Raw genomic sequence first — 27680 nt, 5'->3', positions numbered from 1 at the left:
ATAAGGTGCAGCAATGAGATGGAATTTAAAAACAACAAGAAGAACGGGATACGAAGTCGATTAAACAAGCAAAAGTTTTATTATGTGTTGGAATGCTATGCAAAATTTGTGGAAACTTAATGACACATATTTTAAACGCGCGCAGGGGGTCTGCGAATACAACGGAAGCTGCGCCTTTTCCAGTACACAAGGAACCCTGCGCGTCTCTAGGCCGAAACTCGAGGGCCGCTTGGGCGGAAGCAAGGCCCGAGGGCCTTCTTGTTCTCGTCTCTATGGTTTCCTCGGCCAGCGTATACCGCCCCACCCCCGCTTGCCTCAGCCGCGCTGCTCCGGCGCTTGCGCAAGACTCTCGCGCCTTCCTCCCTCCCCACGCCCTCCGGCCTGTCGGTCCCAGATAGCGGAAGTCGACGTCGACGAGTGGGCGGAGCTCGGCGGGCCCCTTCCATCTCGCTCGCTGTGTTTGTCCCGAGCTCCACACAAAATGGCGAAGATCGCCAAGACTCACGAAGGTAAGGGACGGGGAGGGCTGGGCTGGGCCTTCTTCTCCGGCTCGACTCCGGGCCTGAAACCCTCTTCCGCTCCCCCCCCCCGCCTCACGCGCTTCGGGGAAGCCGGAGGGCCTTCTTCGGGCGGCCCAACGGTTCGCGCGCCTCGGCCCGGGGCTAGGCCTGCGCGTAATGGCGTCGCTGGCGCGGTCTCTTCCTTCCTCCTTCCCGCTCTGGCCTCTGCCTCCCGCCTTTCCTGAGGCCTCCAGTCCTCAGCTCAGGAGACCCACAGGAAGCCCAGCCGAAGATGTGTGTGTGTGTTGGTGTGTTTGTGAGAGAGAAATGCTCTGGACCAGAAACCAGCGTGAGCCGCTACACCCACCTCCTCCCCCCCCAAAAAAATTCACAAAATAAACACCATATTTATTTGTTTTTATTAGTTTTACAGTACAAAACCGTGCGCGCAACACCGCGTTTCGCAATACTCGCCACGGAGGGCAAGCGCGAAAAGGAAATGGGCCCCTCGCATGTAATAATACTCGCAAGACGCACGCAGAGGGCCACGATTTCCTCCATTTCACTTCGTGCCTGCGCTTTATGATTTTGGTGGTTTTGAGTCAGTCTTCAGAGCTCCACTTGTTCGAGGCGCGTTTTGCGGCGGGATTTCAGTTTCTGAGCTGTGGGCGCAGTACTGTGCCTCAGATTGAAACTGCAGAGTGGAAGGAAAGGGGGGCCTTTTTGTGCCCCCAGCTGCTCTCTGAAGACTGGAGAAGAGACCCTCTTAAGAATATTATGGGGGGTGGGCATGGGAAGGACTAGACCAGGGATTGGCAACCTAAGGCCCGGGGGTCGGATGCGGCCCAATCACCTCAGTCCGGCCCGCGAGGGTCCGGGAATCAGCATGTTTTTACATGAGTAGAATGTGTCCTTTTATTTAAAATGCAGCTCTGGGTTATTTGTGGGGCCTGCCTGGTGTTTTTACCAGAGTAGAATGTGTGCCTTTATTTAAAATGCAGCTCTGGGTTATTTGTGGGGCGTAGGAATTCATCCCCCCACCCCACACGGTCTGAGGGACGGTGGACCGGCCCACAGCTGAAAAAGGTTGCTGACTCCTGGACTAAACGATGTGAAAAACGAACATATTTTAGCTGCAGTTCATTCATGTTCAGCTTTGTATTCTTGTTATAAAAAAGCCTAGATATTCTGTTGTTGTGCCCATAATCCAGGTTTAAGGTGCCATTTAGCTCCTAGCTTTCATATCTCAGTTTCTAACACTGGTTCAGGCGGAGGTTCTGTTTTTATAAACAGATTTATAGATATTTGTTTCTTCAACAGTGTTTGTAGCCTTTGGCTAGTGCAAGAATGCTTGTTTACTTGCTCTTTCAGCTTTTGATTCAGTTTGTGGAAAGTGTTGCACATATGGTTCTTGGGGAGGGAGGCTTATTGCTTAACTTTGAAGGTTTTTTATAGTGGGTCGCTGTGGGGGGGGGCAGGCCACATGGCCCAACAATGCCATGAAACATACTGAGGAAAGCTGCTAGGAGATGCAGAAGTGAGAAAGGAGGTCAAGTTAGAAGGTGGGGCGGTGTTCATAGACTTAAGCGGCTTTTCTGCAAGCTTTGTGGCAAGAGCTGTGTGTGGTTTTTAGTGGCGTGTGCAATTTCCTAAGCGCATTGGTGTGTTTGGAGAAATCTGGCTTTGCCCTTGGGAGGGAACGGTGAGCCCACCAAGGGCGCTTGTGTTTCACTTTAAGCTTGATACTGTAGCAGGTGTCTGCCTAGAAGTTCCTACCTGGTTGAACAGCTGTGTTTTTGTAAGGCAAAAGGGATGAATTTCTTACTTGAAAAGATTACAAAGGGAGTAGCTTTCCAGACAAGGACACTGAACGAGTTTAATGTGGGAATGCCTTTTTTCCCTAAACAGGAATGATGCCATTGTAACTGAGCAGTTAGTAATATACTTTATGCAACATTCCCATGTTGATGTGGACAGAACCCTGTAGCAGAGGAGATTCTCCACTGCTTTCCACAAATGCAGTAACTATAAAAGGGTTAACCATGTCCCCTTTCTTCTAACTAAAGCAAGTACCGGTACATAATCTCTTTCCTTCTGTGGTTCAGTACTGGAGTTTAATATACAGATGCTTTCTTTGCAAAGATGTGACTACTGTAGATTAGCATTTAATCTCAAACGCATTTACTTGAAAATGTCAAATTGACATTGTCTAAACCATTATTCTAGGTAAGTGTGCTTTGGATTGCAATATTAGGAACTGTCTTCTCTTTCATGGTTTCCCCATCATATATACTCGTGATCTTGCTGCAACATGTGTTGTTGCAAGACTTCTTAACACAACTTCAGTGTGAAATTATAAATTATAAGCTTGTTAAGTATAAGAATATATAATTAATTTATGGTGCAGTAAGCCTAATCACAATAATACATAGTGATCTTTATTATTGAGATTGGATGGGTTTACGTTTATTGTTAAGTGGAGATTAAATGTGGGCACCTCAGTTTTACTATTGAATGGATTTTAGATGGTTCTGTTGGAGGCAGAGTGTTCTTAATAGTTGGGGTATGCCCAGTTCCATTATGTCATAGTCACGATTCAGAGTTCGACAATCCTATCGTTAAATTAAAAAAATAAAAGTGCAGGGCTGGAAAAGGCTAGATAACTTGAACTCAGAAGTAGGGGGCTGAGTCAAATGAAGTACCCTCTTTAACAAAAGGGCTTATCTGCCTGCGCAACAGGACCGCCTCTCTCTTGTCTCTCACTGTGCACCTCCAAATCTATTCTCAGCTCCACCAATACTTCGGAACAGATTGGGAGAGCATGCAAGGAGAGGGGAGAGAGATGAAGTCCTGTTGCACAGGTGGAATACTTTGTTCTAATGGTATGGCTTGTTGGATGCAGCCCTAGAGCAGCATGTAGTAAAATTAATACAGTTTAACAAGAATTACCGTATTTTTCGCCCTATAGGTCGCACTGGCCCATAGGGCGCACCTCGTTTTTTTGGGGGGGGGAATGAATTTTAAAAAATTATTCCCCCCCCAGCCACGGGGCTGGGGCGGGGGAAGCCCGAGCTTCCCCAGCCCCCAGAACAGGCTGCTATCCGGAACTCCCCCCGGGCTCGCAAGGCTTGCGGACACCTGCGCGAAGCACGGGGCGTAATCCGGAGGGCGCCCCGTGCTTCGGGCTGCAGGCTGCTGCCTGCAAGTCTTGCGAGCCCGCGGGAACTCCCGCCGGGCTCGCAAGGCTTGCGGATAACTTCCTGAAGCCTGGAGAGCGAGAGGGGTCGGTGCGCTCCGATGCCTCTCGCTCTCCAGGCTTCAGCGAAAGCATGCATTCGCCCCATAGGACGCACACACATTTCCCCTTCATTTTTGGAGGGGGGAAAGTGCATCCTATAGGGCGAAAAATACGGTAGTTCCTCTCTTGCTCAAACCTCTTAATGCAAGCCATTTTGTATGTAATATCTTTTGAATGGGGAAATCATCTGGGCAGGCAGACTATTTGTATTTGTACTAGTTGTGCCGTACCTGGTGGTTTGTTCAACTTTTTGCTGATAATAAGACAAAGTCGGACATATACATGCAAGTGTGGTTAAGTGCTGCATCTTTGATTTCGCAGTTTTGGCTGTAGCAAGTTTTGGTGTACTGTATACTGGGGACCCCATTTGATAATAGCTTCTGTAGAACAAAAGAGGCAGGTATAGGGTTTTGAAGCCCAAAGGATAAAATCTTCATTTTGTTTACTAAAGTGGTGTTCTTAACGAAAACCATCACATACAACCCTTGATTTCCCAAACTAGGAAAATAATGAGTGCAGTAGCTTGCTCTTATCCTAATTTTATTTGTAAAGATGGTTCAAATAATGTTAATGTAAAAGGTAAAGGCACCCCTACCCGTACGGGCCAGTCTTGCCAGACTCTAGGGTTGTGCGCTCATCTCACTCTAAAGGCCAGGGGCCAGCGCTGTCCGCAGACACTTCCGGGTCACGTGGCCAGCGTGACAAGCTGCATCTGGCGAGCCAGCGCAGCACACGGAACGCCGTTTACCTTCCCGCTGGTAAGCGGTCCCTATTTATCTACTTGCACCTGGGGGTGCTTTCGAACTGCTAGGTTGGCAGGCGCTGGGACCGAACGACAGGAGCGCACCCCGCCGCAGGGATTCAAACCGCCGACCATGCGATCGGCAAGTCCTAGGCGCTGAGGTTTTACCCACAGCGCCACCCGCGTCCCTATAATGTTAATGTAGCTATACTTTAATAAAACCAACAGTATTCACCCAGGCATGTGGGGGTGAAGGATCTTGAAATATATGTTTCCTGTAACTTTGCAGTTATTAGATTAATCCTATTTTGTTAGTTTTTAGGGTTTTTAATGTATTTGCTGCCTTGGACTCCTTTGGGAGGAAAAGAGGGGATAAAAAAACCTAATAAAAATAATAGCCAAAAGTGGAAACAAAACCTTCAGAACTCCCAACTCCTAGCCGTAGAGGAGGATCAGAAAGGAAGCACAGAAGACTCACTACAGCTAATTCCTGTTAAGTTATATTAGAGTGACATGCAAACATGATCATTTTAGTGCATGTTTTATTATCTGGGTATACAGTATTTAGAAGGCCTACAGGAGAGTTGTCATAGTATGACCTTACAGTGGGCAGATCCAACAAATCCTGCAAGTGAGGCAATATTTTATGAACAGTGATAATAATAGTTAATAATAGAAACTTCGAGTTGGAAGGGACCTTGGAGGTTATCCATCTCCGTCATCAACACGACAGCAACTTTCCTAACAGAAAGTTATTTCATCCTCTGTCAGGCCCTTCATCTTTGCATAAGCCACACTGCTTCCTAGGAATATGCTCACTCTCCTCCTCCTCTTATACCACACCCCTCCTCTGTGCCCATTTCAAGTCCTTTTGCTGTGCTGGATTGCACCCTTGAACTATTGACAGTGCATTTTGATTGTCTGAACGGAGGATTTGTGGGGGTTGTGTGTGTTTATCTCAAAACCTTTGATTTGTGTGACTGGAATGTCTCACCGTACAAAAGCATAGGTTACATCAGTGATGGCCAAACTTGGCCCTCCCGCTGTTTTGGGACGACAATTCCCACCATCCCTGACCTCTGGTCCTGTTAGCTCTGGATGATGGGAGTTGTAGTCCAAAAACAGCGGGAGGGCCAAGTTTGGCCATCACTGGGTTACGTTCATTGGTCCCAGAAAGGTTTCCCCTTGGGGTGGGTGTCCCTTGATCTGAATACTTCCATCCCTGACTTAATACAGTAGTTTCCTACATATGCTATATGTGTTCAGCCCTGCAGAACAGTTGCTAGATTGCTCTTCAGTTATGCCTTGGAGAAGTTGATGAAATGCTTCCAGTAATACCTTTCGACATGCCTGTGTGTGTGTGTGTGTGTGTGTGTGTATTAAAGCATTTGAATTTACCTTTGTCATAGATATTGAAGCACAGATTCGAGAAATCCAAGGCAAAAAAGCTGCCCTTGATGAAGCTCAGGGAGTGGGCCTTGATTCTACAGGATATTATGACCAAGAGATCTATGGCGGGAGTGATAGCAGATTTGCTGGATATGTAACTTCAATCGCAGCAACTGAGCTAGAAGACGTAAGTACACCAATACATTACTGTCAAAACAAATTCTATCATATTGTTGAAATTGTTCTTAAATGAAAAGGCGTGTAAGTTTTACATTTCCGGCTACAGCTCCCATTTAAAGTTTGCAAAAAAGCCTTCCATCCCGAAAACCATAATTTAAATACAGAAATGAACAATTAATTACATCTTAAATGTTCCTGCTTGTATAGGATGACGACGACTACTCTTCTACAAGCTTGCTTGGCCAGAAGAAACCTGGATACCATGCACCAGTGGCACTCCTTAATGACATACCACAGTCAACCGAACAGGTGAACTTTTCAGTATATAATACAATAAGGAAGTAGAAGCTTTCTATTTCCATTTCTGAGAGGAATAATGGGGACAAAATACTCAGTGAGAGGTGTGAGAGATTTTACCTGTGGCAGTGCACACGAACATACACACTGCATGTGAATTAGTAATTTATTCTGTAAGCTGCTGAAACCTCCATGCAATTGTGTGCAATGATTACATTTCGTTGTGTGCCACTCACTGTTTTTAAATTTTAATTGTATTGTTTAACCTGACTTCTTCATTTAGAAGCCACTTAATAGTATTAAATTATGTGGTGTACAATATTTTTTAAAAAACCAATATGGTTAAAAGTACAGCCTAAAACCAAAAAAAATTGATATAAAAATAAAATAGGAACATGGGGATTGAAATTTAAAAGGGTCTGATCTTACGGGTCCAGGGAAGCAGTTCATGGTTATTGCTTCGTGTATGGCAGGGGGAAGAGCGTTCCGTAATACAGTTGCAATGGCAGAAAATGCTCAATTTCTGGTCATTGTCCAATGTTATAGTATATCTTGCCACCCCATCGTTCTGCCTGGACACTGAGGGCCTTCTGGCAGTTCCCTCACTGCGAGAAGCAAAGTTACATTGAACCAGGCAGAGGGCCTTCTCAGTAGTGGTGCCTGCCCTGTGGAACGCCTTCTCATCAGATGTCAAGGAAATAAAACAACTATCTAACATTTAGTAGACACCTGAAGACAGCCCTGTTTAGGGAAGTTTTTAATCACTGATGTATTAATGTATTTTTAATCTCTTGTTGGAAGCTGCCCATAGTGGCTGGGGAAACCCAGCCAGATGGACAGGGTATAAGTAATAAATATTATTATTAATAATAATAATTTGCCTGGATGATCTATGTCACCTTAGAGGTTTGTACAGGGGAAGGCAGGTAGCCCGGTCCTTTCTTGTTCAGGACTTTATATATAACAACAAGACCTTGAATATGAGCTGTTTGGCAGCTAGTGTAGTTCACACCTAGCAGGTTTAATATGTGCCTGTCCAGGTGCTCTGCTTAACTTTGCTGCAGCATTCTGCCCCAGCTGCACCTTCTGCACCAAACATAAGAGTGATTTGGCAAAAGACACCAGCTGTGAAGTTTACTGTTGGCAGTGAAGAAAAATTCTTGCTTTGGAAGGGTTTTATAGGGAATAATGATTAACTGTTTTTAAAATAAAAGCTAAATTAATTTGTAAGTGGCATATGGAATATAATCAGCTACGAACTGTAGTGAATTGGGAACACAATTTTCATTCAGCTGAAGTAGTCTTTCCTTTAAGAGGAAATAGAAAACCTTGGGAAAATTTCCTTATCTTTTTACATTGCTGGCTCACAAAAGAAAACCCATATTTTGTGTTTCTGGTTCTTAGTATGATCCGTTTGCTGAGCATCGCCCACAAAAGATCGCTGATCGGGAAGATGAATACAAAAACCGCAGGCGGATGATGATTATTTCCCCTGAGCGTCTTGATCCTTTTGCAGATGGTAACTTACTTTCTCTTTTTCACTGGATCTTACGAGTTTTGTTCCCTTAAAATTGTCTTTAGCCCTTTGATTTCTGTTGGCATGCTTATAAATTCAGGAATTTTTAGTTTATGTAGTTTTAAGAGTTGGTTGAAATCGTAGTTTGCCATTTTGTTCCATCTTTTATAATACAAATTTTCTTTCCAGGTAGAAGGACAAGAAAATAATGAGCCATTGCCATAGAAACACAAAGGGTTAAAGGTTTCTCTTTTTTCTCTTTTGCTTTGGGTTATGTATACTATACTTTGAGCAACTTGTATATTTAGTGCTCAAGAACCTTCCAGCTTTCTGGAAGGGTTCACTCCAAAATTAGAACACAAGAGAATTGCTGCTTTTAAAATGCTAAGCAAACATGGCAGTTCATTCTCAGTAGTAGGATTAGCTACATGAAGCAAAAGTAACATTGAGAGGCTTTGGTACTTTTTAATAGTTCAAGTCTGTTCTGATGGTTTTAGACTGTAGGTCAGTGCAAGGGGCAGTAGTGGGCCTGATGGAAATTTTCCTCAGGTGAGTCAGCTTGACAGGTAACCTGAGGGCACCTGTTGGTTAAAACTATAGTTGGTTGCAGGTTTTTGTAAAGTAGCATTTCAGCCTGCATGAATTGATAGGGATATGGATTTTACTTGCTTAACTGTCATTGATATAAACATGTATTGTCAGAATTCACAGGCCCATACTAACTGTCCTTAATTTCTTTCCTACAGCAGTACTGCTATATGCCAGTCCTGTCTGCATTCTTAAGGGTGCAGTTCAACACATCCTGTGTAGATAATGGTGAAAAAGTATCCCAAAGGAAAGTCCTTATCAAAGCTAGTGTCAGAATGACACTGCCAATTGGGCAATGATCTTCAGCATAGAAAATGTATTAAGAATTTTATTTTGTCCTAAATATTAATGCTATACTACATGTATAGCCAATCTGCACATTAAGAGCAGTGCATCCTTGCTAAGTTTGTTACTATATAGTTGGGCTTCTGTAAAATATTTAAAAGTTAGAATAAAATTTAAGATATAGATTGGTATCTCTTATGATGTGGGAAAAACAATCATTTGCCTGTGAGTATCCTTATAGTGAATATAGTTTATTGGAATCAGCTCACAATGTAATAATTGTGCCTTCAGAATCAGTGGGGGGAGAAATTGTGTGCTCTTTAAATGAAGGCCTTTAACATGTCACCACAAAATGAGAATCTGGGAATGGTTGTCCAGATTCATCGAAGAATATACACTGGTCTGTATGATAAAAAACAATTTTGAGTTATTATCTAGGTTTACAATAGTTCGTAGTCAGATAACATAGGCTTTATCAGCTTGAACAAGGTAATGTGTTGATTATAAATATCTTTCCAAAGTGTTACTAATGGTAAAGAGATAATTTTCTAGGCTTCTATTCTGCTGCTTGAAGTCAGAACTGCTGATGGAGACAAAGGCACGAAAGTGTACGTATTCCGGATTAGCAACCCAGGAACCCATCACTTCTGAAGACTCTTTTAACTGTGCTGTCATTTTATCATTCTTATCTCCTTTAAAAAAATATTTGTTTTAAACTGTTGTAGTTATGTTTGTGTTCAAACAGGTTAAATTGATCAGCAAAGTGAATAAACGTAAGATACATGTAAATCTTTTTTTAAAAAACAATTCAGTCAAAACAGTAAAATTAATTGATTTTGGCATAACGTAATGTTAGAGTAGGGCAGTTTTAAAAGCCAACTTTTCCTAATCTCCTGTACTTATTATACTTCTGTCCTGTTGCTGTTCTCTTCTGCAGGAGGGAAGACACCTGACCCTAAAATGAATGCGAGAACATATATGGATGTTATGCGTGAACAACATTTGACAAAAGAAGAGGTGGGTTAAAATTCCACTTTAAATTTTAATTGGTTGCAGTCTAGGCTGATGATCAGGCAGCTTTTGAGAGCCCACCAATGCTCAGATCTCTCATGAATTGGTTCTCCTCCCTGTCCATCCTCCATTGACCTGTTTGTCCAGTTGCACAAACAAGTTTAAATTTTCCTGTATGTTTTGGAGCAACACCATGTTAAAGCATTGTGAGGAAATTAAATGATGGGTGGCTGACAACTGCCCACTGTGGATCATAGTGCTGTTGCCAGTAAGTTCACATACAGAGGCAGCAGACATTGAAGGCACCCGGAAGATCGCCAGGAGTTCCTCAACTCTGATCCTAGTGCAACTGCATGTGACGTTCTTGGTGGACAATATGTGCAAATTCAGTGAATTGAATATTGTGGATTCAGCAAAACAAATGTTATCATGGTGAATTTGCACATGTTTTTCGGAAGAAAACATTTAATGGTCTTGTTCTTTTGGCCGAAACATTGAATCTGTTCACAAATAAAAACCCAGGCATCTGAGCCATGGTATGGAGCACCAGGAGCAAGCTTTAGTGTCAAGGATTCCTTCCTCCTATCCCAGTTGAGCGGGAAGAAACCAATTTATTGTCAGTTCAGACGTAATGGCAAAGGATTGCTTGCACTAAGCAGGAATATATAAGTTAGGGAGTCTGAGCAAGGGAGCGCATGCCATGGTTTGGAGGATCAGGAATATTGTGAGTACATCATGTTCAGTGTAGCCTGTTGATATTTTTGGCTAAATTATTTGACACTAATAATTGGCAGATGCTTATCTGCAAAATTAAGTTACAGCATCAAAAAAGAAAGAAAAAAAGATTGCAGTTAGGGGATAGCCAACTGAATAGCTTACAGGTTGACAAAAATGCAAATAAAAGTGTAGATCAAAAGATTTGAAAAGGCTCCACTAGCACAGGAGTGTGGAATTTATTTTAAGCTTGATAGTATTGGAGGAATAAGTCATTTATTTGTTTTATCTTTTAACAGAGGGAAATTAGGCAGCAACTAGCAGAAAAGGCTAAGGCCGGCGAACTTAAAGTCGTCAATGGTGCTGCGTCCCAGCCACCATCAAAACGCAAACGGCGTTGGGATCAGACTGCTGACCAGACTCCTGGCACCACACCGAAGAAATTATCTAACTGGGATCAAGCCGAGGTAAGGGTGTGATGATAGTGGGTGCTTGTCTCAAGTCATTGAGTCCTGGGGTTTCATGAGCCTTTGCTGTATTTAGAGCTATCCTTTTTTCTTACTTTGTGAATTCAAGGGCCACTGTGGAGAGGGTAGAGTCCCCAGCATACAAACCAGGCATATGCCCAAAATGCACTGCACATATAGCAGTGTTCCCCAGCCTGGTGCCTTCCAGCTGTCCAATTGACTGAGATTGATGGGATTTGTAGTTCAAAATATATAGAGGGCACCAGGTTGCCTTAAGACCTCTCAATCAATGTACCGTATTTTTCGCTCTATAACACGCACCCGACCATAACACGCATGTAGTTTTTAGAGGAGGAAAATCCGTAAGCATGCCACCCGTAGGCATTCCCTCCATAACACGCACAGACATTTCCCCTTACTTTTTAGGAGGAAAAAAGTGAGTGTTATGGTGCAAAAAATACGGTAATGCTCCAGTGTAGAATATATAAAAGCCTCAAAGGTGAATGAAAATACCTGCTGGGTTAGAAAAAGACAACCAGTGATCTGCACCTGATAGTTGATGTGAATTCCCAAGTATTTTGCAATCTTAAGTACTTTTGCAAGTAGTGCAATATAACACCTGTTTCTTTGTTTTATTCAGACCCCTGGACATACTCCGTCCTTGCGATGGGATGAAACGCCTGGCCGTGCAAAGGGAAGTGAGACACCTGGAGCAACACCTGGATCTAAAATATGGGATCCAACTCCTAGCCATACACCAGCAGGAGCTGCAACACCTGGGCGTGGGGATACTCCTGGGCATGCAACCCCAGGCCACGGAGGTGCAACTTCCAGCGCACGGAAAAATCGATGGGATGAGACTCCCAAAACAGAAAGAGGTATTTTTATCATCCTGATCTGTTATTTGCTTGTCAGTGTACATGAAACTCTAAGGCCAAATCCAAAGAACCTCAAGAAGTTCTATGCAGTCGAGAGAGTACTGGATGTTTTTCTCAGGTAGCAATCTCCTTTGTTACTATTAATACTAAGAAGAATGTCAATTCTCTGTTAGATGCGTGTGTCTTCTGGCCAAAGGGGACAAAATAAATCTTCCATTTTAGCAGGTGGAACCCCTCAGATTTATTTAAAGAAACTTATTTTAATCTTGATCTCTGAAATAAAAGCTAATAAAAGGATTGCAATCGCTCAGCAAAGCTGTGTATAACTAATATAGCTTTACTTATTTGCGAGTAACATTGTTCATGGTTGCATTTGAACATCTTGGGGAAGTATGAGATTTGAAAAGGTTCTTGAAACCTGCAGTGAGTTTTCACTTTCAGAATAGATCATCTGTCTCTGTACACTGGAATCAGTTTGAAGCAAGTGGGTTTTGTTTTACAGATACTCCTGGACATGGGAGTGGTTGGGCTGAAACACCTCGTACTGATCGAGGTGGCGATTCCATTGGCGAAACCCCAACCCCTGGGGCAAGCAAAAGAAAATCACGTTGGGATGAAACGCCTGCAAGCCAGATGGGCGGGAGCACCCCTGTGTTGACACCCGGCAAAACACCAATTGGTACACCAGCTATGAACATGGCAACCCCTACACCAGGTATGCTTGAATTATTTTTTTAACAGCCCAAGCGTAAAACATGGAACTCAGCAACGACCTAATGAAATAGAAAAGCGGTTTTTAAGCTTACTCTGCTTATCCCTAAAGGGGCGTGCAATGCGTGTCTGCTTAAATAATTCGAGCTTGAAATTTGGCCGTGTGCGATAATGATGTATATATGCCTTTGCTTGTTTCGCCGTGCATTTGAACAGGGAGATCATTTGACGCAGTTAACAACATAATCTGTTGATTTCAACGTAGGTCACATCATGAGCATGACTCCTGAACAGCTCCAAGCCTGGCGGTGGGAAAGAGAAATAGATGAGAGAAATAGGCCCCTTTCTGATGAAGAACTTGATGCCATGTTTCCTGAGGGATACAGGGTAAGCAGATGGACCCAAGCCATCACTTGCAGGATTAGCATGAATTTAGATAATGTTTTCCTTAACTTTAACGTGCCTTGTTCAGGAACGGACCTATGTTTTGAATATTGCCTGCATGTTGTGAATCAGGACCTGACTGATGTATCTTCTCCGTTCGTAGTAACCTAATAGTTTTTGTGCCTGCACTTTGTGCGATCCCTTTGTTATTTTGCTTTTAAAAATCTACCATGAATGGTCTCAAAATACTGGATGGAATCCAGCCATTTCCTAAACTTAACCATGGGAACCTGGATAGCTCAGTGGGTTAGAGCATGGTGTTGATAATGCCAGGGTTGCAGGTTTGATCCCCATATGGGACAGCTGCATATTCCTGCATTGCAGGGGATTGGACTAGATGGTCCTCCGGGTCCCTCCCATCTCTATATGGTTCTGTGATTCTATTGGGCCTAACCCAGAGAAGTCTTCTTTGTATAGCTGGGCTCAGTTTCAAAAGCAGTTTGCATTGGAGAGCGAGGTCCTCTTAAGGGAGAAGCAGTCTAAAAAGCCCTTGTGCTTAGAATTACTTGCTCTCTCACACCTCTCTTTTTGGAGATCCAGTGTGGTGTAGTGGTTAGAGCGGTGGACTCGTAATCTGGTGAACTGGGTTCGATTCCCTGCTCCTCCACATGCAGCTGCTGGGTGACCTTGGACTAGTCACACTTCTCTGAAGTCTCTCAGCCTCACTCACCTCACAGAGTGTTTGTTGTGGGGGAGGAAGGGAAAGGAGATTGTTAGCCGCTTTGAGACTCCTTAGGGTAGTGATAAAGTGGGATATCAAATCCAAACTCTTCATCTTTAGTTCACACTAGCCATGGTCAGTGCTCTCAGTCTGAGGTGCTGAATTCTCCTTGGCAAAGCTGCTCAGGGTCTCCAGTGTCATCCCCTCCAGAGCAGCTTAAGCAGAGACAAAATTGGAAGACGAGCACGCTAAATTCAGTACGTGAGAGTTGGGCAAGATTTTAGAGCTGGCTCGCAGCACCTCATTTTCCCAGTGACATTAAGGAGGCCTCTACACTGACGCACAGGCTTTTTCTGGGGCTCTTCCAAGAAGCTGAGAAAGCTGGTGCCAACTGGCTGAGATCCGACAGATTGGACAGAGTTGTTTCCTGAGCAGACTCTTGAGAAGTGGCGCTGCTCAGGTGAGCAGCAGCCTGTAAATTGCCACTTCTGAGCCAGTTGGGGGCAGTATGGTTGCCAGCTGGCACATAGCTGTTTGTGTTTAGCAATTTTAATCGGAGCTAGCTGACCTGACTGGAAGAGTCCACGACCAGAAGGAGGAGGAGTACCAGGAAGAATGGATGAAATTTAAAGACTATGTACTTAAATACGTTAAGATAACTTAATTGGAAAAACTTGCAAATATCAGATAGGCTTAGGATTTAAACATGTGATGTTAGAGAATAATATGCTTAAAGTTAAAACAAAAAGAAAGAAAGATGTTAAGTGATTAAGTTAATATTATGAGAAAAATTGGTTTTGGAAAACTGTTACAATGATATACACTGAAATTCAGCTAGGGGGATTTGAGGAAGTCACTTAACAATGTTACTAAGATTGGATCAAGTTCAGTTATGATTTATGTTTGTTTGTTTGTTTAGAATTTTGGAAAATCAATTTTAAAAATTTGGGGAAAAAATTAATCTCTCCGATGATTGGTTTGAACACTTAACCTTTTCATTTTAGGTTCTCCCTCCTCCAGCGGGTTATGTCCCTATCCGTACTCCAGCTCGTAAACTTACAGCGACGCCAACACCTCTGGGCGGCATGACTGGATTCCACATGCAAACTGAAGACAGGACCATGAAGAGTGTCAATGACCAGCCCTCAGGAAATCTTCCTTTTCTAAAACCAGATGACATACAGTATTTCGATAAACTACTGGTGAGATTTTGGCTTGTCTGTGTTGTTTTCTTACACTGTATGGAGGTTGGCGTTAAATGTCTATTAACCAACATACTTGTAATTAAATGTAGGTTGATGTTGACGAATCAACACTCAGTCCGGAGGAACAGAAAGAAAGAAAAATAATGAAATTGCTTTTGAAGATTAAGAACGGCACCCCTCCCATGAGGAAGGTAAGTTAGATCACTGCCCCTCTTACATCCACTGTTTATGCTCACTTTGTCTTGTGTTTGCCCTGTAATTTATGATTGAATTTTTTATTATTATTATTATTATTATTATTATTATTATTATGTTATATAGGCTCACTTTATAATTTCTTGCCGGAGCTGGACAGCATTTTTGGTTCCAAGACCCATCATTACTAAAATATTTAGAAGAGTGCTTCTAAAGACTGCTTAGAAGAGTGTGGCTGTGTTGATTTAGAAAAATACTTATACAGCTGAGTCATGCACAAAACCTCTAAGTGGTGTACAGCAAAAATAAAAACAAAGATTAAAAACAGAAATCTCATATGCAGCTTGCCAGTCGCCTAAAATTCATTTATGATCTTGTTGAGATTCCTGTATTTCAGGGGCTTGGAGTGGAGGACCTTTAGGGTTCCTTCCAATTCTACAGAAAAGGCCTGGCCTGTCAGTAAAATGAATCTTAGAAAGATGTCTTTTAAAAAAGGAGCATTAAATGCCATAGAAACATATTTCTTTATTTTAATTTTTTGACTTGCTGGGCTTTAAAATGAATAGAGCAGACTGTATCTAATGTTACGCTGCATTTCCCCTCTTCCATAGGCTGCTTTGCGACAGATTACTGATAAAGCTCGTGAATTTGGGGCAGGCCCGCTGTTCAATCAGATTTTACCCTTGCTGATGTCACCAACTCTTGAAGACCAAGAACGCCATTTGCTTGTCAAAGTTATTGACAGAATCTTGTACAAATTAGATGACCTGGTCCGACCATATGTCCACAAGGTTTGTCTCTCTGAAATTTAGTACTTCCATTCTGAATGACATAATTTTAATGTAAGCCTGTGATGTATATATTCAGAATAACAGATGATTGCACTCCCTATTGTGTTGCAGGCTCATAGCTATAAATATATTATTTCCACAATTAAATATAGAAAAAAGCTGTGTTGTTAAAACACTGTTGGTGCCCTTCAGATAGCTGTGTTTAAATTTTGAATTCCAATTTATTAACTTAGCTCCTTAAGTTCTAGCTGCCACAGCTATAATATCATTTTTGGAAGTAGGAATGGTCCTTATTAGCATTAAATTATTAGTGCAAGGTACCAAAGTAGAAGGATAACAGAGAATTGCAATGTGGATTAAATAAATGCAAATGAATAAATTCCAATTTCGTTGGAATTGGAAAGCGTGAAACCTTCAACTTCTATGAAGCTCATTCTTGAGTTTAGCTACTACTGAAGTTAACACAGTTTTAAAGCTGTATTTGCATAAAACCTAAGTGTTTTAACTTTCATTTAACCCTTTTCAGATTCTTGTGGTCATTGAACCGTTGCTGATTGATGAAGACTACTATGCCAGGGTAGAAGGCAGAGAAATTATTTCCAACTTGGCTAAGGTAAACATACCATAAATTCTTTCTTTTTATTATGCTAATACTAGCAGAGATTGAAAACTTGACCTGGGATAACATAATAAGCGTATCAGCCAATCTGACTGCATATTGTGAAAAGGCAAGATACTGTTGCTTTATGGCTTTGAAAATGAGCACAGCCTTACCCGATCATGAATTTAGATTGTAGAATTGCTTTGTGCAAGTCAGCAATAGCAGCCTGTTTGCTTATTTTGTCTTTTCAGGCTGCCGGACTGGCAACTATGATTTCCACTATGCGACCTGATATCGATAACATGGATGAATATGTTCGTAACACAACGGCTCGAGCCTTTGCTGTGGTCGCCTCTGCTTTGGGCATTCCATCTCTGTTGCCTTTTTTAAAAGCCGTGTGTAAAAGCAAGAAGTCCTGGCAAGCTAGGCACACTGGTATCAAGATTGTGCAGCAAATTGCTATTCTTATGGGCTGTGCCATTTTACCTCATCTCAGAAGTTTGGTTGAAATTATTGAGCATGGTAAGTAGATGTAAAATTGCATAGCGTTCAAGTCCTAAAGCAGGGGAGTGCGTTTTAGCTGAATGCTGTTAATGGGTCATATAACAAATCAATGTTGTATCAGAGCATCTTTGATTTTCTCTTTGCAGTGAAGTCTGCTGGGTGTATGAAAGCAAAATGCAGAGAGGAGAATTTGGACTGTTCATAAAATGCATCTTACCTTTATCTCCATCAGCAAAGTTGTGCATTCTGGTTATCGCAGTATTGCAAGTGATTAGCAGCTGGCATACCAATGTAGTGTGTACTTGGTGGTGGAGATAACATCAATTTTACAACTTTCTTTTTTAAAAAAAGATATTAACTGAGTTTATATCAGTCTTGTCCCTTTTAACGCTATACAGATAAATAGTTAAGCTATGGGTAGACGAGCCTGCAGTATAGGAGACTAGGATTGGAGGCTATGCTGAAGTTAGGTTTGCTCTCCTGTTTGCCTCTTGGTGTTGTGCTACTCTTCAAGTTAAGACTTCTTTAGACCAGAGACAAAGCTATACCAAGAAGTTGGTCAAGTACTGTAGTCATACACTTCAGAGTGGGGTGTAGATTTGTGACACCCTTTGGCCAAAGGCTTACCACCACTGGATTAGGCTGTAGGATTGGGATGATTTTGGATAGTCTCACTGACTTGTTGAGGTCTCTCAAGACATTGCTTTATAGCTCCAAAAATATTTTAACATGACTTGTGCGGGTTTTGGTAAGCATAGGGTGGGATCCAATTTAATGCCTGCACGAGAAGGTTTGAGAGTTGCCATTGTTGCATAGGTGGTAGCACACAAAGCTAAACTGTCAATGAGTTGCACTTGTGCCAGGGGGTTCACAGTCTCTCTCACAAGCACAAGATTGTGTGCATCACTTGTGTTGTACTAAGAAGGGACTCCTGTTCACAGAATGCCTGCTGTGGTGCAAGCTGACTGCCACAACTGGGCATCACCTGAAATGTGTTGGTTGTGCCCTGATATCTGTTGACGTCACTTCAGTTGTGTCTCTGCAAGATGAAACGAGCAATGTGTTTGTTTTGCAGGCTTGGTGGATGAGCAGCAGAAAGTACGTACCATCAGTGCTTTGGCTATTGCTGCTTTAGCCGAGGCAGCAACTCCCTACGGCATAGAGTCATTTGACTCTGTTTTAAAGCCCCTGTGGAAGGGTATACGCCAGCACAGAGGAAAGGTAAGCCAGAGTTGCCTCAATCAGCTCATTTTTAAGACAACATGCCTGGATATTATTGATTTTTAATCATGTTTCTAAAACTATGTACCATCAGGGTCTGGCTGCCTTCTTGAAAGCTATCGGGTACCTTATTCCACTTATGGATGCAGAATACGCCAATTACTATACCAGGGAAGTAATGTTGATCCTTATCAGAGAGTTCCAGTCTCCTGATGAAGAAATGAAAAAGATTGTGCTGAAGGTATGCAAATGTAATATCTCCTGATTGTTATTTGAGGCTTTAAAGAGTTGGATCTATGCAAATCACGAAGAAAGTTACACTTCCATGTGCTGGGAGAGATGTATTGGTAACTGTCAATTTTAACTTGTTAATAAAAACAAGTGTAATATTTTATATAATATTTTTTATACTATATATATTAATTACACCGTTTGTGTGTGTATGAGAGAATATGAAATAGACATGGATCCTGAAAGGTAATAGTCTCACCATAGTGCAGAAAGGAATACTGACATCAGGAGAAATGGGGGCTTGCTTAAGATCAGCCCAATAAGTTTGTGCTTGAGCTGTGCTTTGAATCAGGAGATTCCTGGGTCATGCTGTTGAATGCATTTTTTAATTAGTTGCCTTATAAGACAGTTTTTTTACATACTGCTTTTCCAGAATCATTTTGTCTATTTGAAATTGGGTATAATGAAACTTTTATCCTAACTTTTTCTCAAGAAGAAATAGGGTATTCATGTTGGCTGTTTCCTCTCCTTCCAGGTAGTAAAGCAGTGCTGTGGAACAGATGGTGTTGAAGCAAACTACATTAAGACAGAGATTCTGCCCCCATTTTTCAAGCACTTTTGGCAGCACAGAATGGCACTGGACAGAAGGAATTACAGACAGGTACTGTTGGCTTCTTAGTTAGAGAAGGCTTTGAACAGATTTGTTGGAAACAAGCAATATTTGTACCATCATGGGTAGTTATAAAGCAGTTTCAGAAGAAACCATAAAAGCTAATTCTGGGTGGATTACTGGAAGCCTTATTATTCATTTCAGCCATTTGTGTACCACTTCACACCTTAGTCTCTAAACGATGGACAGTGTGGTTAAAACAATAAAAGAACCATGTTTACACTACTGCTAGTTTTAATACAAACTTCAAGTTGCATAAAGTTTTGCAGTTCTTACTCAGTGAGAATATTCAGCTCAGATATGCTGTGTTTCAGCTACTCACATATAGTAGTGATGCCACCAATAATAGAATTTTAGGACTGCAGTTCTATGCATATGTCTTAAGAGTAAGACTTTTTGAACATAACAATTACTTCCAGGTAAATATGCATAGGAGCGGGTTGTAAGTTACCCATGCAGATCAATCTATAGGGCCTACACCAATAGCAACCCTGAAGTTTCTGTATTTCCTGCATACTAGCAACCACCCAAAACCTGATTTTAATGCTCACCCAAACTCCTTGTTTTTTATTCCTAAAACATAGTTTTGCTTCTATTTCTTTTTGGAGGAACAGAATAGGGGTGGTATGGAACTTGCTTCTTCGAAAAATAAAATAAAAATTGTCTGTTTCAGTTGGTTGACACAACGGTGGAGCTTGCAAACAAAGTTGGAGCAGCGGAAATTATTTCCAGGATTGTGGATGATCTGAAAGATGAAGCTGAGCAGTACAGGAAGATGGTTATGGAGACGATTGAGAAAATCATGGGAAATCTGGGAGCAGCTGATATTGACCACAAGCTGGAAGAACAGCTTATTGATGGTATCCTGTATGCCTTCCAAGAACAGACCACAGAGGTATATGGAAACACTCATAATTTCTATTCATAATTTCTATTTCTAATATTTGTGTCGGAAAGGGAAAATCTAGACTTCAGAATTAAAAATTTAGCAGTAACATAGTCCATGCTCAAAAACAGCCCATCTGCACAAACATTCCCACAAGTCATTTGGGACTCTGGGGGTAATAAAAGTTGTTATCCCTTTAGTTGTTAGGGGGCCATAGGAGATCTCCGACTGAGCCCACACACTATTTTATTCCCAGCCCAACAAATGACTGGCAACAGTCATCTGGATGGAGAGAGAAAGTACTCAGGCTGCAGTGACAAGGTCCTTCCTGTCTTTGATTTTGAATGAGTTGAGGTACTTGTGATGCTTGTGTCAGTTAAACCCACTTCAGTATACGTCCCTACTAAGCAGCTGTCAATGGTGAATTGTTTGTTTCCATTTTGGGGCTCAAATCAGCTTTTACCATTCTGCTGATGTGATGATGCTAGAGTTCAGGGTTGATGCCTGAAATTGTGCTTGACTGTCAAGTCATGAGAAAAGTAAAGGTAAAGGGACCCCTGACCATTAGGTCCAGTCGTGACCGACTCTGGGGTTGCGGCGCTCATCTCGCTTTACTGGCTGAGGGAGCCGGCGTGCAGCTTCCGGGTCTTGTGGCCAGCATGACTAAGCCACTTCTGGCGAACCAGAGCAGTGCATGGAAACGCCGTTTACCTTCCCACTGGAGCGGTACCTACTTATCTACTTGCACTTTGACGTGCTTTCAAACTGCTAGGTTGGCAGGAGCAGAGACCAAGCAACGGGAGCTCACCCCGTCGCAGGGATTCGAACCACCGACCTTCTGATTGGCAAGTCCTAGGCTCTGTGGTTTAGCCCACAGCGCCACCCGCGTCCCTATGAGAAATGTACATAAGGTCAAAACCTAGCCTATCAGAACGAGACCGTGAGGCTAGGAAAGTCAAATAACCTCCAATGTTGTTGACAAAACAATATTAAGACTATTCTGCTTTATAACTTCCTTGTAAACAGGACTCCGTGATGTTGAACGGATTTGGAACAGTGGTCAATGCTCTCGGCAAGCGAGTTAAACCGTACTTGCCCCAGATCTGCGGTACGGTTTTGTGGCGTTTGAACAACAAGTCAGCCAAAGTAAGGCAGCAAGCTGCTGACCTGATATCCCGTACTGCAGTTGTCATGAAGACTTGTCAGGAGGTAGATACTTTTCCTTATCACTTTTCTTAAACATTGCTTTTGTGTCTAGAGACGTTCAATTACAAGCTGTTGCTTCTTTTTTGTTCATAGGAAAAATTGATGGGACACTTGGGTGTGGTATTATATGAGTACCTGGGTGAAGAATACCCTGAAGTGTTGGGCAGTATTCTCGGAGCACTTAAAGCTATTGTGAACGTCATAGGTAAGTGTAGTTTTTATAACAAAAACATCCAAGTGAGTTTTTGATTTGGAAGGATGAAAATTGAGGCTTAAGCTATCCTTTTCTATGTTGAACAGGTATGCACAAAATGACCCCTCCGATTAAAGACTTGCTGCCAAGGCTCACACCTATCTTGAAGAACAGACATGAAAAAGTGCAGGAGAATTGTATTGACCTGGTTGGGCGTATTGCAGACAGGTAAATGATTTTTTGTTGTGGTTAAGTTAACCTTCAGGTCTATATTGTGTAGAGTATCTTTTATATATGTGTGTACTGTAATTTCTTTTGCACTTATTAGTACCTCAACATTTGCTGTAATGTTCAATCCAAAATAAATAGTGCAACTACATCTTGCGGATCTAGGTGTTTGCGTAAAAGGTTTCCACTTCCTTTTCTTCATTAAAAAATAACTTTCCTCTCTCTTTTATCCAGGGGGGCAGAATATGTTTCTGCAAGAGAGTGGATGAGAATCTGCTTTGAACTGCTGGAGTTGCTAAAAGCTCACAAGAAAGCTATCCGAAGAGCAACTGTGAACACATTTGGTTATATTGCAAAGGCTATTGGGTAAGCATGTCCCTTACTGTATAAACGCACAGCTCAACACAATCTATCGTATTTTTTCTGTGGACAAGACAGGGTTTTTTGCTAAAAGAAATTAGTCTAAAATTGGGAAATCGTCTTATAGATGAATGATGAATGCACAGGTATTCGGGTGTGGGTGGTTCTGGCCCGGGTTCAGGCTCTGGCCCGATTTCTTAATTTTGTGTTCAGAAAAATACACGTCTTATACACGGAAAAATACAGTACTTCTCCCTCTCTTTGAAGTAGTGTTAACGTCCCGTTTTCCAACATACAGGGTGATTTTAACCTCCTCCGACTGGGCCCATTGACATTAATGGACTTAAGTAATTAAGTCTGTTGATTTCAGTACTTCTCGATGTCAGTCATGCGTGTCTGGGGTTTGGAGAATGAAAAGTTAACACAACTGCAAAGAAAGTTTGAGTTAGATCCTTTTGAGCTATGCATCTGAATGAAAAAACTGGAGAAACAATGGGTATAACTTAGTGAACCAATTACAAACCCACAAAATGTAAATCCCATCAAAAATTCGATGCTGCATTTATACCTTTTCAATTGATAATATTAATCTGTGTGCATTACATATTACAAGGAGCAAGTATGACGGGCCTTACCCCAAGGGACTTAGTCTGTGGGTGCCATGGTTCCTTTATTTTAACATTTTTTATTGCTTTATTCTTCTTCCAGACCACACGATGTGCTGGCGACGCTGCTAAATAATTTGAAAGTCCAAGAAAGACAAAACAGAGTGTGTACAACAGTAGCAATAGCTATTGTAGCTGAAACCTGCTCCCCTTTCACAGTGCTTCCTGCGCTCATGAATGAATACAGAGTTCCAGAACTGAATGTCCAGAATGGTGTATTAAAATCACTTTCCTTCCTCTTTGAGTATATTGGAGAAATGGGGAAGGACTACATTTATGCTGTAACCCCATTGCTTGAAGATGCTTTAATGGACAGGCAAGTAAACTCCCCTCCTCAGCCTTAAACTGTGCTACTGTCTTCATCTTTCATTTGATGCACTTCTTCTGGAGAATATTAAATAGGGGACAGACACAAGACTTGACTTGCTTTCTAGGCATGTAATAAGCAAACACTGGAAATATTTGTAAAAGCAAAATTGACCAGAATACATGATAAACAGCCTGTGTGAGCCACCAGTTCTGGGAAGAAGGAGTGGGACTGATTTTCCTGGATCCCAAGTGCCTTCCCCTTCCCTGGAGGGATGGATGTTTAGAATCCCTGCCTCTTTCTCTTCAGTATACATAAAGCAAGCTTAAACAATTGCCACATTGCTTGGCTGAACTTCATTTACATAGCTGTGGCTGGAAAAGATGGCGCTTGGTGTAGCGTAGCTTTCCACTTTTCTACTCTTTTTGGTTGATTAACATCTGCCCAGGGAGGCGGTAGTTAAGCCACTCTGAATTTATCCCCTCCTGGACTCTGGGAATTGTTCCAACTGCTAGCCTGTTACCATTTTTTTTTTAGCAAGATCAACACTGGATACCAGTCTGTTTCTGGGTACAATTTGAAATGTTAGTGTTAATTTATGAAACTCTTAGTGGCTTGGGGCTAGAATGTTTGAAGGCCTACCAACTCCCACATGAACTTGCTAGATCTTTAAAATCATCTTCAGAGGCCCTTCTCTGCCCCAAGTTGAGAGATTAAGCTGGTGGTGTCTGAGGAAATCTGGGAGATACCAGCATTGTCATTTGGGTGCCAGGCTATTCTCCAAGGCTTCACATGGTTAAGTGGCCTCTGCCGTTTAATTGTTCCCTTAATCATTTTTTATTATATTGTTTCCCGATTATTACAGCTGCCTGCTTATTTCTTTGTGCTTTTTCTCTACGCCATTGTGTGAATTTTACTGCTTTTGACGTGGTTGGTTTTTATTAATATTGTGAGTTGCTGAAATGGCGAAGCAGTGTATAAGTATCTAAACTGATTGTGGCTCTCACCCAGACATACTGAGTTGAATCTATTGATGAGTGCAGCAGGGAGAAAAGAGGATGGACAGTGGTTTTAAGAAGCCAAATGTCACCAAAATAGGTTAACTTCCAACATATAGTTATGTTGTAACATACATTCTGTCAACCTGGTAAAAACCAAACCTAAACACGTCTATGCAATTTCCTTTTCAGGGACCTTGTTCACAGACAAACCGCTAGTGCTGTAGTACAACATATGTCGCTTGGAGTATACGGCTTTGGCTGCGAAGACTCTTTGAATCACTTACTGAATTACGTGTGGCCCAATGTGTTTGAGACATCGCCCCATGTCATCCAAGCAGTTATGGGAGCGCTGGAAGGACTGAGGGTTGCTATTGGACCTTGCCGAATGTTGCAATATTGTTTACAGGTAAATTTCCTTAAGTAAAAATATTTGGTTTGTGAGCAGACCTTGGAATAAATCCCGTATCGCATTTTTTGTCAGCGTTCTCAGGGTGACTTCTATGAACAAACACCATAAGCTCGCCTGAATAAATCGGGCAAGGAAAAACATTGATTAAATATTGCACGACCATAAAACAGTTAACGAAGTCAGGGGAGTTCTTTGACATATTAAGAACTATTGAAATACAATTGTAGCGGTAGAATGACTGCTGGAATTTTTTAATTATAAGACACCTTTTTATTTTAGGGCATAGCTCATTCCTAATGACTTGCCTTGAAGCATCGTATTTAGGAAGCCTTGATAAATCATTAGCTGAAAATAATCACAAATCAGTGTAACATTTGGTTTGTGCTGTAACTGAGCTAAAGAAGACAGTGGTTGTGATGGGGGAGCCATCTGGGTGGATGTGAGAGGTTTTATGCATCTGCAGTGTGACTTTCGCCACTCCCGTCCTCTGTGTTCCACTATACAAGATGTTTTCAAAAAAGTTGAGCTTCAGCAGCTTGCAAGTTTCCTGGGGTGAAGGGAGGGTTAGAAGAGGGGAGAGGTATCCCCATTTTGTATATATTTAGTTGTGTACACCTTTTGCAACGCCTAGGATTGTGGCTCCGTATGGATAAACTGGTCATTTCTTTTAAACAAATTAGGAAAAAAAACCTTGGAAATGTGATTTAATTCCCCTACTTATATTTTCTTAGGGTTTGTTTCACCCTGCCAGAAAAGTCAGAGACGTGTACTGGAAGATCTACAATTCCATCTACATTGGTTCACAGGATGCTTTAATAGCACATTACCCACGAATCTACAATGACGAAAAGAACACCTACATTCGTTATGAACTCGATTATGTCTTGTAATTTTATTTCTCATTCTTTTTTTGTGTTTAGTGCACAGCTATTCCACACTTGGTTCAGATCTGGTGATGTACAATTTTTAAGACACCGCAGATCACCGTAGAGCGGATCAGAGGCGCAGAGCTTTAGAAATCCAGTAGCATGATTTTTACATAACATGTCCTTGTTGATTTTGATGTTAAAGCCAGTAGTGACCAAGAGCAGTGATTTACAGAGTACTGGAAAGATTTCATTTTGGATTCATCTTGATGAGGATTTAGATTCCATTCCTTGTGTTTAAAGGGGCTGTTTATTTGAGAAATAAACATTTATGTATAAAATATTAATGGTTATGTGTGTGTGTGTGTGAGCATTTTTCAGAAGGGAGACACTTTAACAAGTCTCTGATAGATCGTCAAGCAGTTTATGTAAAAAGGTGGCATACTGCATTTTAACCCTCTTTGTCATACCCTAGCTTTTGAATAAATAAGAGAAATGTTCACATTTTGATTGTGGCGTCTTCATCCTGTGCTTGCTGTGTGGCCGATAAAATCTACAGATTTTGTACTCGCTGAGCGGTAGTGAGTTTCTGGCTTCCTTCACTCAATTCTTTTTCCAAAATCCCTTACCAAATTCCTTATTCTCAGCAACTTTTTATTCTTGTATTGTGCTACTCTGTTGTTTTCTGTGAAACTGAGGTGAGATGTTCTAGGAATACAAAAGAGGGTTATTTTTACTAAGCCTGGGAAAAACTGGTTGATGGCTCTTGATCATTACATGGAAAACTCTGATATAGAGAAAAGGCCAGTAGTCTGCCGAGACAAAGAATAAATTATTACAGTGGTACCTTGGTTCTCGAACTTCTGATTGGCTGCAGGAGCTTCCTGCACTCAAGTAGAAGCCGCGTCGGATGTTCAGCTTCCGAGAAATGTTCGCAAACCGGAACAGTTATTTCCAGGTTAGCGGCGATCGGGAGCCAAGCCGTTCAAGAACCAAGACACCGCTGTACAGTGGTGCCTCGCAAGACGAAATTAATCCGTTCCGCGAGAGTCTTCGTCTAGCGGTTTTTTCGTCTTGCGAAGCAACCCTATTAGCGGCTTAACGGATTAGCGCTATTAGCGGTTTAGCGGCTCTTAAAGGCTTAGGGGATTAGCTGCTAAAAGGCTATTAAAGGCTATTAAAGGCTTAGCAGATTAGATAAAGGGGGGGGGGGAAAGCGGAAAAAAAAATCTCTAGACTCGCAAGACATTTTCGCCTTGCGAAGCAAGCCCATAGGGAAATTCGTCCTGCGAAGCAACTCAAAAACGGAAAACCCTTTCGTCTAGCGGGTTTTCCGTCTTGCGAGGCATTCGTCTTGCGGGGCACCACTGTACTAGTTTTTGCCAAGGTAGAGTTCTGCAAATTTATAGTTAGATTATTTATAGTTTTCATCTGCTCGCAAGATTTGTAGTAAACCGCATAAATGTGTATGAAAGAACAAACCCTTTGTTTTTGATACAGCCTGTAGATCCAGCAAAATAGAAGTGTAGGAAATGCGTTTCAGGTGAATAGTGACTTCAATTTGTAGGCATAAAAAACAAATTATCCTTTAGTCTACACTGGCATGATTCAATGCATAGAGGTGATATCCAATGTGGGTGTGGCCGCTTGCAAAATGGGACTTTTGGTTTCTCTTCTCCCTCCACTCCCCTCTATGCTGTCAAAATCTGCTTCAGATGGTCCTTCAACCCTCAGGGAGAGGGAGAAGCAGCAGAAGCCCCATTGTTCAAGTAGACACTTGTTCACAGCATCCTGGATCTTATCGGATCCAGGCAGTGATTAACCCAGAAAGAGATCTTGATGTCATGGTTGAGATCTCTGTTAAAATATCGACTCAGTGTGCCATAGCTGTGAACAAGTGAGATTCCAGGGGTCTTGGCGCTTTCCCAGAGTTTGTGTTTGCTTTGGGCACAGCAGAGACTTGTATTTTTGAACTATGGTTTATTTACATACATAAATACAACCTGAGTCGACAGTGGAGGGGTTCCCAGCATTCACATCTCAATATTATTCTTGGCTCCTGTCTTAGGAGCAGCAGGAACTAGTCTTGTTGCCTGTCTTTGTTCCAGCCACCCCACCAGAAGCTCTGTAGGCCTCCCTTCTCCCCTGCTTTTCAAACCTTGCACAGATTTCCTTCAGCCTACGTTCAAGCTGAAACCTAAACCTTTTCCCTGCCCGCTAACATGCACAGCTGGAGGGAGAGTCCATTTGACCTTGTCTGGCCATCTCACCTTTTGATGGTTCATCATCAGCCTTTGTCCCCTGCTTAATGGTCCATTTTAGCAGCTATGCCAAGTTGGCCTGGGTTGTAGGCATAAATAAATCTAGGGGTTTTAGTGATTGGCACAGATTAATCAAGCTTTGATTAATTATAACACTAAATCAATGAATTTTGGGGATGATCTGGCACCCTGGAATTTG

At 42.0% G+C, this 27680-nt stretch overlaps 1 protein-coding gene across 7 annotated transcripts; it reads left to right on the top strand.

The window, feature by feature from the left end:
- Positions 1 to 353: 353 nt before the first annotated feature.
- Positions 354 to 25730, top strand: SF3B1 (splicing factor 3b subunit 1). 7 transcript variants are annotated; one of them, XM_081015538.1, is made up of 25 exons: positions 355 to 509; positions 5950 to 6116; positions 6317 to 6418; positions 7811 to 7925; positions 9733 to 9812; positions 10820 to 10987; positions 11628 to 11865; positions 12368 to 12580; positions 12842 to 12963; positions 14686 to 14883; positions 14976 to 15077; positions 15693 to 15872; positions 16399 to 16485; positions 16725 to 16995; positions 18053 to 18198; positions 18293 to 18439; positions 18965 to 19090; positions 19773 to 19994; positions 21012 to 21194; positions 21285 to 21396; positions 21492 to 21612; positions 21847 to 21978; positions 22681 to 22953; positions 24135 to 24351; positions 25086 to 25730. In XM_081015538.1, exons 1-25 carry the CDS (start codon positions 482 to 484, stop codon positions 25242 to 25244), a joined length of 3909 nt encoding a protein of 1302 aa, XP_080871664.1. In that variant the 5' UTR covers positions 355 to 481; the 3' UTR covers positions 25245 to 25730. The 7 variants fall into 7 exon arrangements, 6 of the variants coding, with proteins under 6 accessions (XP_080871669.1, XP_080871667.1, XP_080871668.1 ...); XM_081015539.1 differs by lacking the exons at positions 355 to 509; positions 5950 to 6116; positions 6317 to 6418; positions 7811 to 7925 and adding an exon at positions 7986 to 9403; XR_013989271.1 differs by lacking the exons at positions 10820 to 10987; positions 11628 to 11865; positions 12368 to 12580; ... (15 more) ...; positions 24135 to 24351; positions 25086 to 25730 and adding exons at positions 8112 to 8165; positions 9348 to 9403 and having other exon boundaries at positions 354 to 509; positions 9733 to 9809.
- Positions 25731 to 27680: the final 1950 nt, after the last annotated feature.

The sequence above is a fragment of the Podarcis pityusensis genome, assembly GCF_964106645.2.
Source record: "Podarcis pityusensis genome assembly, chromosome: 1".
In the NCBI taxonomy this organism is placed as follows: Eukaryota; Metazoa; Chordata; class Lepidosauria; order Squamata; family Lacertidae; genus Podarcis; species Podarcis pityusensis.
Note: the sequence above shows the minus strand (reverse complement) of the source record. Positions and strands in the feature narration are given on the sequence as shown.

What these genes read in the sequence shown, in the direction of transcription:
- SF3B1 (XM_081015538.1), top strand. Translation starts at nt 482, where the DNA reads ATGGCGAAGATCGCCAAGACTCACGAAG. An exon ending in CTAACTGGGATCAAGCCGAG is followed by an intron (nt 10,988 to 11,627) that starts GTAAGGGTGTGA and finishes TGTTTTATTCAG; the next exon opens with ACCCCTGGACATACTCCGTC. An exon ending in TACGCCAGCACAGAGGAAAG is followed by an intron (nt 18,199 to 18,292) that starts GTAAGCCAGAGT and finishes ATGTACCATCAG; the next exon opens with GGTCTGGCTGCCTTCTTGAA.